The sequence below is a fragment of the Aspergillus brunneoviolaceus genome (assembly GCF_003184695.1).
Source record: "Aspergillus brunneoviolaceus CBS 621.78 unplaced genomic scaffold BO95scaffold_57, whole genome shotgun sequence".
Classification (NCBI taxonomy): Eukaryota; Fungi; Ascomycota; class Eurotiomycetes; order Eurotiales; family Aspergillaceae; genus Aspergillus; species Aspergillus brunneoviolaceus.
Genome location: NW_020290787.1, coordinates 266,436 through 278,431, shown reverse-complemented (window position 1 = coordinate 278,431; position 11,996 = coordinate 266,436). Strand labels below are relative to the sequence as shown.

The 11,996-nt window shown below is 58.5% G+C and overlaps 4 protein-coding genes across 4 annotated transcripts; 3 read left to right on the top strand and 1 right to left on the bottom strand.

Moving 5' to 3' along the window:
* Positions 1 to 459: 459 nt before the first annotated feature.
* Positions 460 to 1,953, top strand: BO95DRAFT_502762 (uncharacterized protein; the record flags this gene model as incomplete). Its single annotated transcript, XM_025591061.1, has 1 exon — positions 460 to 1,953. A coding segment is annotated over one exon (1,494 nt), but the record flags the coding sequence as incomplete, so codon positions are not given.
* A 782-nt stretch (positions 1,954 to 2,735) lies between these two features.
* On the top strand, positions 2,736 to 5,266 carry BO95DRAFT_516688 (Zn(II)2Cys6 transcription factor). Its single transcript, XM_025591840.1, has 2 exons — positions 2,736 to 2,964; positions 3,041 to 5,266. The coding sequence occupies exons 1-2, from the start codon at positions 2,869 to 2,871 to the stop codon at positions 4,985 to 4,987; spliced, it is 2,043 nt and encodes a 680-aa protein (XP_025439650.1). The 5' UTR covers positions 2,736 to 2,868; the 3' UTR covers positions 4,988 to 5,266.
* Positions 5,267 to 5,400: 134 nt separating this feature from the next.
* On the bottom strand, positions 5,401 to 7,335 carry mcsA (putative citrate synthase Cit1). Its single transcript, XM_025583708.1, has 3 exons — positions 6,929 to 7,335; positions 5,737 to 6,873; positions 5,401 to 5,682 (listed from the first exon to the last, which is right to left on the bottom strand). The coding sequence occupies exons 1-3, from the start codon at positions 6,977 to 6,979 to the stop codon at positions 5,482 to 5,484; spliced, it is 1,389 nt and encodes a 462-aa protein (XP_025439649.1). The 5' UTR covers positions 6,980 to 7,335; the 3' UTR covers positions 5,401 to 5,481.
* Positions 7,336 to 8,116: 781 nt separating this feature from the next.
* BO95DRAFT_516686 (putative mRNA-nucleus export ATPase (Elf1)) lies at positions 8,117 to 11,930 on the top strand. The gene is made up of 3 exons (XM_025591839.1): positions 8,117 to 10,436; positions 10,489 to 11,055; positions 11,109 to 11,930. Exons 1-3 carry the CDS (start codon positions 8,380 to 8,382, stop codon positions 11,833 to 11,835), a joined length of 3,351 nt encoding a protein of 1,116 aa, XP_025439648.1. The 5' UTR covers positions 8,117 to 8,379; the 3' UTR covers positions 11,836 to 11,930.
* Positions 11,931 to 11,996: the final 66 nt, after the last annotated feature.

Here is an 11,996-nt window from a genome sequence, read left to right as displayed (position 1 = left end):
GGTCCAAGTGCCGAGCACGACAACAGCGCTTAAGGCGCCGGCCCACCCAACCTCCTTCTGTCAGACCCGTCCGGCTGCCTTACACCCCGCCTCCTTCCACTCCAGGAATGTGCACGTCAGCAACTTCAGCTTCCTGGGTGCTCTCGGTCGGGCCCTGGACCACATCGGGGATGAGATCGGAGGGCCCATCGGTGGGGTGGTGCATGCCGCCGGCGATGTTGGAAAGGCGGTGGATGGGGTCGTGGATGGCGTGGTGCACACTGCCGAGAAAAGGTGGGCGATGCCATCGCCAACACCGTAGGGAATGTGATCCACACCGTCGGAGACATCGCAGACGCGGTCGGAAACGCCATCACAACAGCCGCAGGAGACGTCTTACAGTGGGTCAAGCACGAGGTGAAGAGCGTCGGACGCATCATTCATGACACCGTCACCGGGACGCTGCATCTGGTGGCGCAGATCGGGAGCAAGGTCTACCATGCGGTCTTGGACACGGCCCACGCGGTGGTCGGGGCGGTGCAATGGGTGTTTGACAAGGTCAAGACCGGCATCCAGAAGTTGATCCAGTTCGTGGAGATGCTGTTCCAGTGGGATGATATCCGCCGGTGCAAGGATGTCATGCACAACACCATCAAGCTCTACCTGCAGAACGAGGTCGAGTACATCCGCACGGCCCGAGATTTCCTGGATCGGGAGATCGGGAAGGCCCAGCAGAGTCTGAATCAGTGGAGTGGGATCACCGACTGGTCGGGTCTGGGGGATGCATCGAGTAAGGCCGTCGCGGCCAGTGCCTCCAATCCTCACAAGGATCAGACCTCCGCCTCGAAATTCCTCGCCAATCACTATCAGAACAACGCGAGCCAGATGACCGTGGTCGGGGACCACCCGACCATGGACGCCGTCGAGCAGTTACTCACGGACCTGATCCAGGCCATCGCCCGGGAAGGACACGTGCTGGAGGGGGTGTACAAGGAACTCGTGCAGCTGGCCCACGACTTCAGCAGCTTGAGCGTGGAGGCCATCCTGCGCCGGGTGGTTGGCATCCTGGCCGACGGGGTCTTGTCCAGCGTGCAGGTGGTGGTTGACGCGGTGCTGAATCTCCTGTACGATGTGGCCGAGGTCGCCATCGCCCTGGTCGACACCAAGATCCACATCCCGGTGATCCCGGACATCTCCCTGCTCGACCTGCTATGCTGGATCGCCGCCGTCTCCTTCACCGTCATCTACAAGGTGGCGTACCAACACGCGCCGTTCCCAGCCCACGACCCGGCCGTCCAGACCATCCTGTCCGCCAGCCACTGGGAAACCGTCGCAGAGGACTTCAAGCGATCCGAACACTCGCTCAAGCGGCCCACCTTCCAGGGCTTCCACGGGACGAGCGGGCTGATGGCCCTGATTGGGAACCCGCTGAATGAGATCGACGCCATGTCCGAGGCCGGCAGCGGCGGCTTCCTCTCCAAGGCGACCTCCGTCTTCAAGGTGGTGGTCAGCGTGTCGCAGACGGTGGCGGACCAGCTCGTGCCCCAGGACCCGCTGCAGGACGGGTCCATCAAGACGATCTCCCACGTCACCTCGGCGCTGGGCCTGCTCTGCTCGCTGTACTTCTCGGGGCTGGGCCAGAAGGCCGTCGGCAAGATCGGGGTGGGCTCGATGAGCGCCAAGAGCACGCGCGGCGTCGGCGCCCTCGTCGGCGTCATGCTGATCCCCTTCAAGCTCGTCACCTCCGGATTACATTTCTACGAGCTCAGTCAGGATGGCGCGGGGGATATGCGCTCCGCGGCGATCATCGGGGAGGTGTCCAACCTCACCTCCTATGCTTCGCGGATCGCCTACGCGGTGGTGGTGAATGACGAGGACCCGGAGACCCGCGCGGTCGCGGTCACAGTCAAGGCGTTCTGCGATCAGGCCTATGCCGGGCTGCAGGTTGCGGAGACGGCGGTTGGATATCTATGAGCCCCCGTCCGGATGGGTAGAAAGGGGAACGACTAGTTCCGCTAGGAAATTAGGGTACACTGCACATAGTTAGGACAATGCGATACGATCAATCGACTTGGAGAGTTTATACGCCGAGAGTTACCATCGTCGTTGTCAGGGAGTCGGGTCATGTAGCGTACGCAGTATTCCCAGTCAGCTCGAACTTGGCTCTTTGTCTCTCCTTGTTTTGCCTGCAATTAGGGCTGCTGTTCCTTTCGAGGTTGAGGGGGTTTTCCCCTCCTTTCCCCGCCCTTTTGGGGATTCTCTCCCCGTCTCCGCATTTCGAGCTATTGCACCGATGGAGATCCAATGTCAGAAAATGAATTGGTGCATTGCTTTACTTTTCTGCTAGTTTGGAGAAAAGAACTGTTGATGTCGATAAGTATGTCTTGCAATGCCCCATTTCTAATTCGTCTGATCAGGAAGTGGTGAATCATACCCTTGAAGTGACAGCGGTAAGGCTGCTGACCCTCGCAACCTCCTGGCACCCCGGGTGTGCACTAAGAAGTAACTATGTGGGGCATTAGTATTTCAGAACGAATGTGCTTCGTGTGTGATAATTATGGCTATAACAGACTCGTCTTATCATTGATCTGTCACACAGGAAACTTCCTATCAGTTGCCCTACGTCTACGTCTCTTATCTCTCATGCAGACCTCCCCGCTCTCTCCTCACGTGGAAGGCGAAAGATAAGGCTTGGAGTACCGAGTATAAATCACGATCGACGCCAACGCCTCTTTCTCCGCATTTCGGTTGATCCTCTCGGCGTTGGTGAAGTGGTCATCTCCATGAATCATTGAACAACACCATCATCGTCCTTCTGATCAACATTATCCTGAATCCATCCAGCAATTTTCCATCTTGTCAGATGGAGTTGAATGAGCCCCAGCCATAATGACCACAGCCCTAACCACGAAAACGAAAACCAGCAAGGACAATCGCCAAGGCCGTCGCTTCCGAACGGGCTGCAAGACCTGCAAATCGAGACGGGTATGCTTCCACCTGTTCCCAAATGTTTCAGCTCCAAGGCATCAAGGTTAGGATGGAGGCTCATCCATAGGCAAAGATTCAGTGCGACGAAACGAGACCGGCGTGCAACGCGTGCGTGAAGCAAGGGCGCACGTGTCCCGGATATCAGCGCGAGTTCAAATGGTCGACGAAACATGAGGTTTCTTCGGGGCGTGCTCGGAGGAGGACGGCTGTGAGCGAGGAGGGGGATTCGATGACAGGCGTGGTAGGGGAAAGTCCCGAGTCGACGGGTTCGACGGTGGAGATGGAGAATAAGCAGTTGGAGGAGGCGTTTGATGCGGTGTCTGGGCTGCTGGCGTCGGAGGGGAATGGAGATGGGAATGGTAATGATATCGGTGGGGACAATGGTGGAATACCGACGGTGGGGAGTTTGGACGGGCTGGCGGAGTTGTATGGGAGGATCTATGGCGATAGTTTTGGGTGGTTGATGGGGTTAGAGGGGGAAGAGGGGAATGCGAACGCTCAAGCTCAGGTTGTGGCGCAAGTACAGGAAGATTTCCCAGAAAGTACTCAGGCAGATCTTCCTGTGGTTGGCCTGGAAGAGGATGGAGTGGATGAGCCGGCTGAATTCGAATCACTCCTGCAAGGCGATGTTCTCGCCCTCGAGGATGACGTACTACACCCCATCCTCTCCACCCCATCCTCCATGACAGAAACCACCACTTTCTTGATCGAATACTGGTTCAAGAACGTGTGTTCGATGTGGTCGAGCTTCGACTCCGACCGCAACCTCATCCGCAAGCTGGCGTCTCACACGTGGAGCCACAACGCCGCCGTCTTCCACAGCCTGCAGACCATGTCAGCCCTACATCTGTCCGAGCAACTGCCTCACCTCCACGCCACAGCGACCACCTCGTGGACCGCCGCCATGCAGTCCATCCAACAGGAGCTAGCCTCCTTCACGCAGCACAAATCCTCTCCACCCCAATTCCCCACGGGCCTCCTCCTCGCCCTGGCCGGCATCGGCACGACCACCTGCTGGACCGACAGCCAACAACTGGGGATCCCCCTTCTCCAGAAGATGAAAACCATTCTGGCCTACTACAACCAACCGGGCATGCTCAGCGCGGGCACCACAGACCGGACGTACCTCGAGTTCTTCAACGACAGCTGCGCCTACTGGGACATCCTATGCCGCGTGGTCACCGACGAGCAGGACACCACGGGCCCTGCGACCACCACTCTCATCGGCCCGATCCCCGATTCCTCTCCGACATCAACAACCACCACAAACACAAACACATTCACCTCCCCGCACCCCTGGGTGGGCGTCTCGCGCCCCATCCTCGACCTCTTCGCGCACACCCTCCTCCTCTGCCGCCGGCACAGCAAGCGCCTCCGCTCCCCCACCCACGCCACCCTGCACACCCTGCAAGAACTCATCCGCGACATCCACGCCGCGCGCTCCCTGCGCCAGACCCTCACATCCACGACCCTGCAGCCCAGCAACCTCACCGAAACCGGGGACGCGCGAACCCCGCTCTCCCATCTCGTAGACGTCGCAGAGGGCTACCGCCTCGCCGCCCTGCTGCACCTGTACCAGACCTTCCCCGATCTCCGCGACGACCGCGCCCGCGAGCTCGGTGCAGCGGACATCTCGACCTGGAGCCTGCAGACCCTAGCCCTCGAGCTCCTGGACCTCGTGAAACGCATCCCATTGGAGTCGGGGTCGCGGGTCATCCAGCCGCTGTTGTACCTGTCCATCGCGACGGGGCTGAGGGCGCCGGACGCGCAGAGTGCGGCGGGGCCGCCGCGGCTCAACCAGACGGCGCTGCAGGTGAGTCAGGCGCGGCGGGTGGTGATGCAGCGGGTCAGCGTGTTGGAGTACAGTCTCCCGTCGAAACCGATCCGGGTGCTGAAGGCGCTGATCCAGCGGATCTGGGAGGTCGGGGATCGCGAGGGGGAGGCCGGGGTGGGGGCCGGGAGGGCGAAGCATTGGAGTGAGGTTATGGAGGAGGGGCGGTTGAGGACTATGTTTGGGTGACGTGTTTTGGGGGGGTTGTGATATGAGGAAGAAGGATTGGTGAGATCTTTGGCGTTGTGTTAGCATGGATGATAGGACGGAGGAAAGTATTTGGCTGGGGATTTATGGGCCTCGTCAAGGCTGTCAACTACCTAGTCCCTCTCTGATCTTTCCTGATTATCTGAGTACTAAGTATTGTATACATCCAACCTACAAAGCTAGAGTTAGATCCAGCCGATGGTATCCGTGAGCCACCATGACATGTTCTCGCATCATGTCAACTTGGTCAAATAAATTTCCGTCCCTTCCGTGGTGGATCGTGCAAGAAAGTCTCCATCCTAGAGGGAAACTCTAAATAGCCTCCTGGCCGGTTTCCGACCCGAGCCTGCACCCATTGCGGGTGAAAGAAATTACGTTGTCAGTTCAAGGATAATGTCACAATGGCTGCATTGGTCTCTATGTAACTCATGAAGTGAAGAATAGTATCCCGACTGTGGTCGTTCTTGCTCATGCACTCAATCCCTCAATCCCTTCAGGTTGATACTCTTCGGGCGCTCGATGGGCAAGCCCAATGCACGATCCCAGATCAGCTGCACTAACGGGCCGAGAGCCCGACTCACGCCGAAGGTCACGGTGTAGTACAGCGGTTGCGTGAAGCCGTAGTGATAGAAGAGCACACCCGAGGCAGCATCGACGTTCGGATGAGGGTTCTTGGTCTGTATGATTTGTCAGTATGATTCCCGTCTTTCAGAGGGAGAGAAGAAGCCCACCTTGCCATGTTCCGTCAACACGCCCGGCGCAATCTCGGACGTCTGCTGCACCAGCTTGAACACCGGGTTGGACTGCACGTCCGGCCGCGCCGCCGCGAAGTCCATCAGCGCCTGGAACCGCGGGTCCGGCTGCCGCAGCACCCCATGTCCGTATCCAGGCACCACGCGGCCCGACCGCAGCGTGGTCCACAGATACTCCCGCACCGCCTCGTCCGTCGCCCCCGACCCGATCTCCGTCTGCATCGCCAGGATCCACCGCAGCACCTCCTGGGCGGCCAGCCCGTGCAGCGGGCCCGCCAGCCCCAACAACCCGGCGCTGTAGCTGAGGAACGGATCGCTGAGGGCACTCCCCACCAGGTGCGTCGTGTGCGCCGACACATTGCCGCCCTCGTGGTCGCCGTGCAGCGCCAGGTACAGGCGCAGCAGATCGTGGAAGTCGCCGTGCGTGGTCGGGTCCCCTTTGCCCAACAGGGCGGCGAAGTTGGCCGACCAGTCGAGCGCGCCGTCCAGCGGCTGCGTGCCGACCTGGTCCACGGCGTCCGGGCGGAAGACCAGCGCGGCGACGCGGGGGATCTTGGCCAGCAGGCTGATCGCATCGTCGAAGGTCGGCTCCCAGTACTCGGTCTTGGGCAGGCCGCGGGCGTACTCCCGGGCGAAGCGGGATTCGGTGTTGAGGGCGGCCACGGCGATGGACAGCTGGGTCATCGGGTGCATCTCCCGCGGGAAGGACTTGATGAGGTCGAGCAGGTGCGGCGGCAGGTGGGACTGCTCGGCGAGCTGGCGCGAGAAGGCCCGCACTTGGGCGGTCGACGGCACCTGGCCCGTCAGCAGCAGCCAGAACATCGCCTCCGGGAGCATCTCCGTGCCCACCGGCCCCTTGGGCAGCTCCCGCTGGCAGTCCTTGATCGTCTTGCCGTGGAACCGGATTCCTTCGTTCGGGTCCAGCACCGACCCCTCCCACAGGAGCGCCTTCAGACCCCGCTGCCCGCCGATGACGTTACCCACGGTCACCTCGCCGATGACCTGGTCGCTGCGCGCTTTCACTTGTTTGAGGAGATCGCGCTTGGCGGGGATGACGGCTTTGAGGGCGGATTTGAGATCGGGTTCGGTGGCATAGGTGCGACGGAAGAGGGGAGTCTAGAAGGGTGGAAGGTTAGAGGGGGCTTGACGATTTTTACCAAGGGAGACGCACTTGAGTTAGTCGCGAGGCATGACGGGTGGTGGTACGTATAGGTAAAGCCATGTTGTGAGTATGTGAGTATGTGTTGTAAACAATCGCTGCAGGGAAGGAGAAAGGAGGAGTCAAGATCCTGTCTTGACGGTTGGGTGTGAGAGTGTTGCTCTAGGGATAAGGTGTGAAGGTGTGAAGGTGTGAAGGTGTGAAGGTGCTACAAGGGGAAAGGGAGACAAGGGGAGGGGAAATGGCAAATGGCCCTCAGGCTACCCAGACACAGGCGCAGCAGATATACCTACACCTACCTGTACTGTACTCACTAGCCTCGGTCGTGAGAGCGGTTGGACGCGGAGATCAATACCGACGGTCCGACCGAGGCAAGGGAGAGGGAGAGGGGACGGCTGCATGCGGCCACTTAATATTGCCGTACAGCCAGGGGTTGTTATGTGCCTGCAATCATGGACGACCGGAGATATCTTTATTGATGCGCCGATCAGCACATCACCTAATAATTGCGTCGGTCGGTCTACCTTAGCCTTCCTCTTAGCCTTCCTCTTAGCCTTTCACTATAGCCTCCCAACTGGGTTGCGGCGGTGAACAGCACCATGGTTCGGATGAGGATGGCAAGTCTCTTTCTCTCTGGCTTATTGTCGGGAAATCGCCCGATTGTACAGAGTACATTGATGTACTACATTACTCTTCGTGACAGGCAACGTGCTACCTAATATTTCCACAGCAGCAGCCTGCAGTGCAGTCGACATCATGGATCACAATGAATTCTGTCAGACCATTCCGCTTAGTTACCACTGCACTTCAATAACGTTACCAGTGACTTCTTTGTTGCTCCACTGGGTGGATCTTCTCCCCCTCTTCTCCGTGCGGGGTAAGCCCAATCCGGACAGCCTGTTGTCGCCTGGTGTTTCAGGCACCCATGTAGATGACTTAGGCTCCAAGGCATGAGCTGCACCGCCTCGTATGTTTACGTCAGCAATGGCTTCAACTTCAACGGCGGCATCCTTATCCCTGCTAAGCCACACTTCTCTGATTGGCGCCAGCCACGCCTCAGGCAGAGATTTCACTGTCCACTTGGCCAATCATCATCTCACAAAAAAAGTCCCCCGCCGCCCGCCTCGATTTTTCTCTCCCATCTCATTGTTTTCTCTCCCCCCCTCCTCCACCTCCTCCTCCTTCTTCTTCTGACGCTGTGTACCCTCTCCACTCTTCTTTTTTCTGTGTTTTTGGTGTTTGGAACGCATCCTCCAGGAGGATTGCTGCTTTGTTGTTTGGTTTGTGGTTGTATAGTTCTTTCCATTCAGTCAGCTTCTTCTCTTATCTCCCTCTCTCTCTCCTGCTCCGAACGAGGCTGAACGCCCCTCTCCGCCCACCTCCAAAAATCCACGGCTTACGGCTTGTGCTGGTTGGAAGCCTTCACCACTTCACCACAATAGAATACCCCTCGCATATTTAGAATGCCTCACCCCGAATCTCCCACGCCCACCATGCAGACCGCTGTCTCCAAAACCCCCTCCGGGGTCCCCCCCACCTACGAGGAGATCGGCTCTTTCCTCCACACCATCTTCAACGCAGAGACCTCCCAGCAGTCCCTCGATGCCGCCTACGCCCTGACCAATCTGCTCATCCAGAGCGTTGGTGCCGCTGGCTTCACATACTACAACATTCTGCCCCAGATCCAGAAGGCCGCCGTTGATAAGAAGAATGGCGCTCTCCGCGAAAGCGCCATGCTGATTCTCGGCGCCATGTTCGAACGCTTCCCCCGCGAACACCCTCTCAGCGAAGTCGTCTTCCTGCTCCAGGACGGTGGTCTGCTGCACCTCGCCCTCGATTTGCTCGCCGACAAGGGTGCTGTTGTTCGCGAGGCTGCTCAATACGCCATCGACGCTCTCTTCGCCTGCTTGAAGGCCGAATCCCTCGCCAACGGCCTCCTGCCCGCCCTCTCCGCGTATCTGAACCGCAACACCGCCAAGTGGCAGGGCTTCGTCGGCGCCTACGCTCTCATCGAGAAGATGGCCGTGAAGGCCCAGATGGGCGCTGGTTCCCTCGAGGAGGAGCGCGAGAAGGATTTGCTGCGCGAGGCCATGGGCAAGACCCTCAAGGACCTGATTCCTCTGGTCGAGTCCGGTATGCACGACTTGAAGAATGAAGTCGCCAAGCAGTCCATTAAGACTATGAACGCCATCACGACCCTGCTGTCCAACGACGACGTTGCTCCCCGCATTCCTCTCCTGATCAAGACCATGGAGCAGCCTTCCGAGCAGACCCTGCAAAAGGCTATCCATGCCTTGTCCCAGACCACTTTCGTCGCCATTGTCACCTCCCCCGTTCTCGCCCTGCTCACTCCCCTCCTCGAACGCTCGCTGAACGCCCCCACGACCCCCCAGGAGACCCTCCGCCAGACCGTTGTCGTCGTTGAGAACTTGACCAAGCTGGTCCACGACCCCGCTGAGGCCCGTACCTTCTTGCCCAAGTTGAAGCCTGGTGTGCAGCGCGTCAAGGACCGTGCCTCTCTACCTGAGGTGCGTGAGCTTGCCACCCGTGCTTTGGACGTCATCGAGAAGGCTATGGCCGACAAGGATGTTGCTGCCGGTGTGGTCGCCAAGATCACCCCTGATGAGGTTCGCACCGTCTTGGAGGCTAAGATCCAAGAGCAAGGCGGCCTGGTGCACCCCGAGCTGGTGACCTTGTTCGAGCTCGGCAAGAACTACATCTCGGAGATGGTCCGTGAGGATGTCAACTGCCGCATGCTTGACCGCATCCCCGCCTGCGTCGGTCCTTACCTGCGCGGTCTCTTGGCGGATGATAAGCACGACGCCGTCGCGGCAGCGCTGGAGGCCCACTTCACTGAGGAGGATCACCGCAAGTATGGTCGCCCCGAGCCCGAAGACCCCAACGAGGTTGAAATCGTCAACGCCAACTTCTCGCTGGCCTACGGTGGTATGTTGCTGCTGTCGCACACCAACCTTCGTCTGCTAAAGGGACACCGTTACGGTCTGTGCGGCCGCAACGGTGCGGGCAAGTCCACCCTCATGCGCAGTATCGCCAACGACAAGCTGGAGGGCTTCCCCCCTCAGGATGTTGTCCGCACCTGCTTCGTCGAGCACAACCAGGGTGAGGATGCTGATTTGAGCATTTATGAGTTCGTTGTGAAGGACCCCAAGATCGCTGCGGAGGGTGAAGAGCACGTCCGCAACGTTCTGTTGGAGTTCGGCTTCACCGATGGTCCGGAGGGTCGCCAGAACCAGCGCGTCGGATCCTTGTCTGGTGGTTGGAAGATGAAGCTGGCTTTGGCCCGTGCCATGTTGCTGAAGGCCGATGTGCTCTTGCTGGACGAACCTACTAACCACTTGGACGTCGCCAACGTCAAGTGGCTTCAGGAATACCTGAAGGCCCACACTGAGATCACCAGCTTGATCGTCTCTCACGACTCTGGTTTCTTGGATGAGGTCTGTACCGACATCTACCACTACGAGCAGAAGAAGCTGGTTTGCTACAAGGGTAACCTGGCCGAGTAAGTGTTCTTCAATCCTTTGTCTTTTGACAATCACTAACCATCCGCGCAGCTTTGTGAAGGTCAAGCCCGAGGCCAAGAGCTACTACACTCTGTCTGCCAGCAATGTTCAGTTCAAGTTCCCTCCTCCCGGTATCTTGTCCGGTATCAAGTCCAACACGCGCTCCATTCTCCGTATGACCGACTGCTCCTACACCTACCCTGGAGCCAGCAAGCCCTCGCTGACGGGCGCCTCGCTGTCTTTGACCCTGTCTTCCCGTGTCGCTATCATCGGTGGTAACGGTGCGGGTAAGTCGACCTTCATCAAGATGCTGACGGGTGAGACCATCCCGCAGACCGGCAAGGTCGAGAAGCACCCCAACCTCCGTATCGGTTACATCAAGCAGCACGCTCTGGAGCACGTTGAGATGCACTTGGAGAAGACCCCCAGTCAGTACCTGCAGTGGCGTTACGCCAACGGTGATGACCGTGAGGTGCACTTGAAGCAGACCCGCATCCTTACCGAGCAGGACAAGGCACAGTTGGAGAAGCCTGTGGATCTGGGTGATGGCCGTGGCCCTCGTCGCATTGAGGCTCTGATGGGTCGTCAGAAATGGAAGAAGTCCTTCCAATATGAAGTGTAAGTCGGAGTGTCATATTGGGTTGTCTACCCATCGCTAACATGCTGTCTAGTAAATGGATCGGTCTTCTTCCCAAGCACAACACCATGATTTCCCGTGAAACCCTTACCGAGCTGGGATTCGCCAAGCTGGTGCAGGAGTTCGACGACCACGAGGCCTCCCGCGAGGGTCTTGGTTTCCGTATCCTCGAGCCCAAGATCATCGCCAAGCACTTTGAGGATGTTGGTCTGGATCCCGAGATTGCCGCTCACAACCAGATTTCTGGTCTGTCTGGTGGCCAGAAGGTCAAGGTCGTGCTGGCTGGAGCCATGTGGAACAACCCTCACTTGCTGGTGCTGGACGAGCCGACTAACTTCTTGGATCGTGACTCCCTGGGTGGTCTGGCGGTAGCCATTCGTGACTTCAAGGGTGGTGTGGTCATGATCTCTCACAACGAGGAGTTCGTGGGTGCGCTGTGCCCCGAACAGCTGCACATTGCCGACGGTCGTATTGTCGGCCGCACCAACAATGCTGTTGCTCTCGATCGTTTCGAGGACAGTGCCACCAGCACCCCTCAGCCCGGCAGCACGGCGGCCAACTCGGCCACCACCAGTGCCGCCGCCTCGGCGGTGAACTCGGGAGCGGAAGAAGGCGAGTTGAAGTTCAAGGCTCGCAAGAAGAAGAAGATGACTCGTGCGCAGATGAAGGAGCGCGAGGCGCGTCGTCGTCTGCGTCACCTGGAGTGGCTGCAAAGTCCCAAGGGTACTCCCAAGCCCCCGGACACGGATGATGAGGAGTAGAGTGTGAATGAATGACCGCGATGATTGCTGGATTGGCTTATAGACCTTTTTGTTTGCTTGATGACTGTCCATGAGTATATAGAGCTGTAGACGAGATTCTCAGCATAGAGCATCCATTTCGTTTTGGTTTTTGAAAATCTGTATGCAAACAAGTATAAACG

Coding starts and splice junctions, on each gene's coding strand:
- BO95DRAFT_516688 (XM_025591840.1), top strand. CDS start 2,869: ATGACCACAGCCCTAACCACGAAAACGAAAACCAGCAAGGACAATCGC. Junction 2,965..3,040: donor AGACCTGCAAATCGAGACGG/GTATGCTTCCAC, acceptor CCATAGGCAAAG/ATTCAGTGCGACGAAACGAG.
- mcsA (XM_025583708.1), bottom strand. CDS start 6,979: ATGGCTTTACCTATACGTACCACCACCCGTCATGCCTCGCGACTAACT. Junction 6,874..6,928: donor ATGCCTCGCGACTAACTCAA/GTGCGTCTCCCT, acceptor CCACCCTTCTAG/ACTCCCCTCTTCCGTCGCAC. Junction 5,683..5,736: donor TGTTGACGGAACATGGCAAG/GTGGGCTTCTTC, acceptor CAAATCATACAG/ACCAAGAACCCTCATCCGAA.
- BO95DRAFT_516686 (XM_025591839.1), top strand. CDS start 8,380: ATGCCTCACCCCGAATCTCCCACGCCCACCATGCAGACCGCTGTCTCC. Junction 10,437..10,488: donor TACAAGGGTAACCTGGCCGA/GTAAGTGTTCTT, acceptor CCATCCGCGCAG/CTTTGTGAAGGTCAAGCCCG. Junction 11,056..11,108: donor AAGTCCTTCCAATATGAAGT/GTAAGTCGGAGT, acceptor CATGCTGTCTAG/TAAATGGATCGGTCTTCTTC.